Below are 6,458 nucleotides of genomic sequence, written 5' to 3' on the forward strand. Positions count from 1 at the left end.
ATGGCTGCCGCCCCGCCGCCCTCGCACGGACGAAAACCCGTGGTGTGAGGATAGGGCGAATATTACCGCGCCAGAATCCGAAAATGATACCATTGGGAAAAAGCGGTTTTGTTTCAGCCTGTGATGCGGACAAGATTTTCACGGCTGCATAAAGGGATTAAAATCCGCCATTGTGTTTGGTCTTAAACAGGGTTGAGCCGCTGCGTAGCGGAGGGGCGCACGGACCGGACTGCCCTTTGGCGCGGGCGTATTTGCTGTCCGTATGACTGAACACAGAAAGCCCGCGGCCCAATAAGGTAAATGTACGCCGACCGAGGTGACGCGCACAACAAATGACAGCACGCCGTACAAATCGTCCATGAAAGAAACCTCCGCTGCGGAATCATCGCCCAAAATCCGATAGCGAGCGTCAGATCTCTGCGGGGATCTGCATCCAGATTTGGCGCGGTTTAGTGCAGCGTAATCCTGCTCAGCCGTATAACCTCAGAAAGTGTCCGCTCATGAAGGGTTAACATGCAGTTCTGACCACGCCCAGCTGTCCCATCACGTCAGCTAATGCTAGAAGCTGCAGTCTCCACAGCCTACTTGGCACCTTTAGCTTGCCCTCAGTCGTCATGGCCGCTCACGGCTCGGCGACACTATGCCCTCCCTCCAACCAAGTCACGTGTTGGGACGTCACTTCCGCTCCCTAGTCAGAACAGGACTTCTCTTGTTGCCTGGCAACGAGTGCGCCGTGCTGTTACCGACACAGCGGTGAGCGGGTGTGAGCGACACGGAGGAGGTAATAGTAATGGTTTTATGAGGTGGAAGCAGCGGGGTAGAGCAGGAGAGGGGCGGGACAGATGGTGGGTCGGGGGAAGGAGGTTGGAGCAATAGATGGCGAGCAGGGTCACGTGGGAGGCTTTATGGGTTTTATGAGAGACGCTTGTGTGTTGTGGACCATTAACAAGGCGTATGCTGGATCCCCGCAGCATGGCGGGACGCTTGTGGGGGATCAGTGGTGCGTGGCGAGGTGCTAGCAGGGGACCGGTGGTGAGGTGCTAGCAGGGGACCGGTGGTGACGCGCTTGCGGGGGATTGGTGGCGCGCTGCTGGACGCTTGCGGGGATCGGTGGCGCGCGGTGACGCGCTTGCAGGGGATCGGTGTTGCATGGTAACATGCTAGCGGGGGATCGGTGGCGCATGGCGACGCGCTTGCGGGGGATCGGTGGCGCATGGCGACGCGCTTGCAGGGGATCGGTGGCGCATGGCGACGCGCTTGCGGGGGATCGGTGGCGCATGGCGACGCGCTTGCGGGGGATCGGTGGCGCATGGCGACGCGCTTGCGGGGGATCGGTGGCGCATGGCGACGCGCTTGCGGGGGATCGGTGGCGCATGGTGACGCGCTTGCGGGGGATCGGTGGCGCATGGTGACGCGCTTGCGGGGGATCGGTGGCGCATGGTGACGCGCTTGCGGGGGATCGGTGGCGCATGGTGACATGCTAGCGGGGGATCGGTGGCGCATGGTGACATGCTAGCGGGGGATCGGTGGCGCATGGTGACATGCTAGCGGGGGATCGGTGGCGCATGGTGACATGCTAGCGGGGGATCGGTGGTGCATGGTGACATGCTAGCGGGGGATCGGTGGCGCATGGTGACATGCTAGCGTGGGATCGGTGGCGCATGGTGACGCGCTTGCAGGGGATCGGTGGCGTATGGTGACGCGCTTGCGGGGGATCGGTGGCGCATGGTGACATGCTAGCGGGGGATCGGTGCCGCATGGTGACATGCTAGCGGGGGATCGGTGGCGCATGGTGACGCGCTTGCGGGGGATCGGTGGTGCATGGTGACATGCTAGCGGGGGATCGGTGGCGCATGGCGGCGCGCTTGCAGGGGATCGGTGGCGCATGGTGACGCGCTTGCGGGGGATCGGTGGCGCATGGTGACGCGCTTGCGGGGGATCGGTGGCGCATGGTGACGCGCTTGCGGGGGATCGGTGGCGGGCGGTGACGCGCTTGCGGGAGATCGGTGGCGGGCAGTGACGCGCTTGCGGGGGATCGGTGGCGGGCGGTGACGCGCTTGCGGGGGATCGGCGGCGGGCGGTGACGCGCTTGCGTGGGATCGGCGGTGCATGGTGACGCGCTTGCGTGGGATTGGTGGCGCATGGTGACGCGCTTGCGGGGGATCGGTGGCGCATGGTGACGCGCTTGCGGGGGATCGGTGGCGCATGGCGACGCGCTTGCGGGGGATCGGTGGCGCATGGCGACGCGCTTGCGGGGGATCGGTGGCGCATGGCGACGCGCTTGCGGGGCATCGGTGGCGCATGGCGACGCGCTTGCGGGGGATCGGTGGCGCATGGCGACGCGCTTGCGGGGGATCGGTGGCGCATGGCGACGCGCTAGCGGGGGATCGGTGGCGCATGGTGACGTGCTTGCGGGGGATCGGTGGCGCATGGTGACGCGCTTGCGGGGGATCGGTGGCGGGCGGTGACGCGCTTGCGGGGGATCGGTGGCGCATGGTGACGCGCTTGCGGGGGATCGGTGGCGCATGGTGACGCGCTTGCGGGGGATCGGTGGCGCGCGGCAAGACTTCTTTGGCATCCGGGACAAGTGACGGGACTGCTGTGAGAACCTGGGTCTTTCCTCCTCTGTCTTGGTGATTTCCTGGGACTTGTGGAGACGGTAGTGGCGCGGCGGGCAGAAGAAAGGGCTGGCATGCGGGTGGACTCTGCACATCTAGCTGCTGATGCCCCACCAACACGGGACGGCTGTCGGCTGAACAATCGGCACAAGCGGGTGACGTTAGCGCTGTGCAGAGCAGTCGGACAGGCAGATCACCGCTGAGTACCGCTCACTTCTCGCTCAGCGCTTCACCTTCTCTATGATACACGCAGCGGGGAGCGTTTACACGCAGCGACAGGTCAGCGATGGTTGTTATGCTGGTTAAGAGTCAGCAACAAACAGTAAACGGATGGCGGCCGAGGGCTTTGCATTTAGGCGCAATGATTATCACACATTTTCAGAATTTTGCGCCATAATCGTTCCGTGTAAATGGCCCCTAAGACCGCCGCTGTATGGACGGTGTTTCCATATTCACACACATCTCTCTTTCTGCAGACATGGCGGAGCTCCATATAATCGGACAGATTGTCGGTGCCAGCGGCTTCCCCCAGCACAGCTTGTTCTGTAAATGGGGGGTGCACACAGGTAGGAGATGTACATCTGAACCTACTAGACCCAACCAGGAGACCTCCAAATATACATCTGAACCTACTAGACCCAACTGGGAGACCTCCAAATATACATCTGAACCTACTAGACCCAACTGGGAGACCTCCAAATATACATCTGAACCTACTAGACCCAACTGGGAGACCTCCAAATATACATCTGAACCTACTAGACCCAACCGGGAGACCTCCAAATATACATCTGAACCTACTAGACCCAACTGGGAGACCTCCAAATATACATATGAACCTACTAGACCCAACCAGGAGACCTCCAAATATACATCTGAACCTACTAGACCCAACCAGGAGACCTCCAAATATACATCTGAACCTACTAGACCCAACCAGGAGACCTCCAAATATACATCTGAACCTACTAGATCCAACTAGGGGACCACCAAATGTACATCTGAACCTACTAGAGGACCACCAAATGTACATCTAAATCTACTAGACCCAACCGGGAGACCACCAAATGTATATCTGAACCTACTAGATCCAACTAGGGGACCACCAAATGTACATCTAAACCTACTAGACCCAACCGGGAGACCACCAAATGTACATCTGAACCTACTAGAGGACCACCAAATGTACATCTAAACCTACTAGACCCAACCGGGAGACCACCAAATGTATATCTGAACCTACTAGATCCAACTAGGGGACCACCAAATGTACATCTGAACCTACTAGACCCAACCAGGAGACCTCCAAATGTACATCTGAACCTACTAGAGGACCACCAAATGTACATCTAAACCTACTAGACCCAACCGGGAGACCACCAAATGTACATCTAAACCTACTAGACCCAACCGGGAGACCACCAAATGTATATCTGAACCTACTAGACTCAACCAGGAGACCTCCAAATATACATCTAAACCTACTAGACCCAACCAGGAGACCTCCAAATATACATCTAAACCTACTAGACTCCAAATGTACATCTGAAAGTACTAGACCCAACTATGGGAACCCACTTCCTCTATGACTTCCCCAAAGGAATCCCAGCAACACATGCCGTGGCAGCTCATCACTCTTATTAGAGACCCCGGCCCTCTCACGTTACCGGATGGAGATTACCCCCGTCCCCCCAGAGTCACATGACCAGTATCTGTGGATCAGTATCGCTGTGAGTCTGCATTAGATGGAAGATCGAGCGATCTAATAAACCTCTAATGCAGCCTTAACTTCTCTACTACCCGGAGCCGGGGGGTCAGCGCCAGCTTGTGGGGTTCCCTCATGTGTCTGTGGAGAGTAGACTGAGGAAAAACATCCAGAGAAAGAAGATCCTGCGGACAGAAATCACTGAGGAAAGGGGTCATAGGAGGATGTGAAGATCCAGGGAGATGGCAGCTGAATACAACCACCGTGTCCGCACGCACAGCTCGCCGCTCCGTAGCGTGGTTGTGTGATACGGGATTGGGTAATACAATAATCTGGTAATTCACGTTAGTAAAGTATCAGTGAAAGAATTAGCAGAGCTATATACTGCTATCTGTAAGGGAGCAGCCACAACTGAGAGGCAGATACAGGGGTCTAACAGGTCCTGAGGGGGTACCCCAACATGTTTAGCCATCTAACTGCTAGCTGTTTACTAAGGGAGTACATACAACAGTATATATATATATATACCAAGTGATCTATGATCTCCAGCATACCAGTATCATTACTATAACTGTGGCCGTTCAGTGGAAGAGAAGGTTCTCCTTTTTGGCTTCCCCTCTGTACCCCTATAGCATGTTGTATTGTGTAGAGTTCTATATAGTTCCCATTGGCTGCTTTATCTAGATGTGACTTCCGTGTGTGTTTTTTAACCTGTTCCTATCATTTCTGTAGGGGGAGCTTGGAAGTTGCTCTCGGGAACGGTGGAAGGTCAGACTCAGGTGGACAACCCTCAGAACGAAGACATGGCTTTCTGGTCACATCCTATTGACATACATTTTACTACCAAAGGGCTGCAAGGTAAGGGCGGCCATTCACATTAGACGCCTGTCTGCTGAACGCTTGTATCTCGCCTGACCTCCCCTATACGCTGGCACACTCAACTGGGGAGAAAGCTGCTGTCAGACACCCTGGCCGTGGCTTATCTCCCTGTGAACAAAAGGATTGGGCATGTTGAAATCCAACCAGCCAATCCTTATCTTCCCTGACATCTGCCATTGGGGACATTTGGGAGGTCCCAGTGCGCATTAGATAATCCGGTTCACATGTGACTGTACTATATACCTACCAGTGACCGTGGATGGCGGTTACCTTTGTTCTCTGCAGGGTTTTCTAGTTCTATCTCATTAGCTTATCTACAGTGATTTTTGGGAGTAGACTGAAGCCTAAATGTCTCAATAACTCAGACTGCTGCTCTGTCCACTTTCCATGCTTTACACTGCAGCCTTGCAGGTGCTGATCGGCTGCTATATAAAAACATAAACCGCCACAATCTCGCCAGAAAGCTGCCAGCATAGAATGGTTATTACCAGCGTACTTCTAGAAGAGCGGCTATAGAATAATTGGGCATAAACACTGCAACATAACAGATTTAGGGTCCCGGCTATTATGTGGAAGGGCGGTTGCCTTCATAAAGTAGGACGGCTCACCCTATTCACGTCTCGCCTCCACTTCCCAGGTTGGCCTAAGCTCCATCTTCAGGTTTGGCATCAAGACTCCTTTGGTCGGAATGAGTTGTACGGCTACAGCTTTATACACGTTCCTTCTACTCCGGGAACGCACGCATTGCTGAGCCCCACATGGAGACCCCTGGGGACCTGGCAGGAGCAGATTTCTCAGATGTTTGTAGGCGGTGGACCACAGCTGAAATCCCCGAACCTTATATATGGAGGAGCTGACCGTTACCGTCTACAGACCACCGCCATGGGGCAGGTACACCTGGAACTTACTGTCATCCTCAGGAACTTTGATCGCTTTGGGGTGGAATGCTAGTACTATGATATCTCCTGTAGGACCCCCCACCGTGATGTCGGGGGGTCAAGGACATGTGACAAGATTCTCGCGTCTCATGTGGGATCACCTTCTGGCCTCCTTATAGCAGCGCCCCATGAGGTGATTTTTCTATGATCTTGGTGTATTTTCTGTATAAGCCACGCCTGGACTGGATGAAGAGGGCATTCCAAAACTTTAGGGTTTGTTCTGCTTTTATATGTCAAGATTTTATAGTGATTTTTTTTTTTTTATATTTGTAATTTTTTAAAATGACTTTTTATAATAAATTGTATTTATAACACGAA

At 54.9% G+C, this 6,458-nt stretch overlaps 1 protein-coding gene across 1 annotated transcript; it reads left to right on the forward strand.

Annotated features, from left to right (window-relative positions):
- The first annotated feature begins 626 nt into the window (after nucleotides 1–626).
- Nucleotides 627–6,458, forward strand: B9D2 (B9 domain containing 2). The gene is made up of 4 exons (XM_066582001.1): nucleotides 627–781; nucleotides 3,095–3,184; nucleotides 5,056–5,181; nucleotides 5,840–6,458. The coding sequence occupies exons 2-4, from the start codon at nucleotides 3,097–3,099 to the stop codon at nucleotides 6,151–6,153; spliced, it is 528 nt and encodes a 175-aa protein (XP_066438098.1). The 5' UTR covers nucleotides 627–781; nucleotides 3,095–3,096; the 3' UTR covers nucleotides 6,154–6,458.

The sequence above is a fragment of the Eleutherodactylus coqui genome, chromosome 10 (genome assembly GCF_035609145.1).
Source record: "Eleutherodactylus coqui strain aEleCoq1 chromosome 10, aEleCoq1.hap1, whole genome shotgun sequence".
Taxonomy (NCBI): domain Eukaryota; kingdom Metazoa; phylum Chordata; class Amphibia; order Anura; family Eleutherodactylidae; genus Eleutherodactylus; species Eleutherodactylus coqui.

Coding starts and splice junctions, on each gene's coding strand:
- B9D2 (XM_066582001.1), top strand. CDS start 3,097: ATGGCGGAGCTCCATATAATCGGACAGATTGTCGGTGCCAGCGGCTTC. Junction 3,185..5,055: donor TAAATGGGGGGTGCACACAG/GTAGGAGATGTA, acceptor TCATTTCTGTAG/GGGGAGCTTGGAAGTTGCTC. Junction 5,182..5,839: donor TACTACCAAAGGGCTGCAAG/GTAAGGGCGGCC, acceptor TCCACTTCCCAG/GTTGGCCTAAGCTCCATCTT.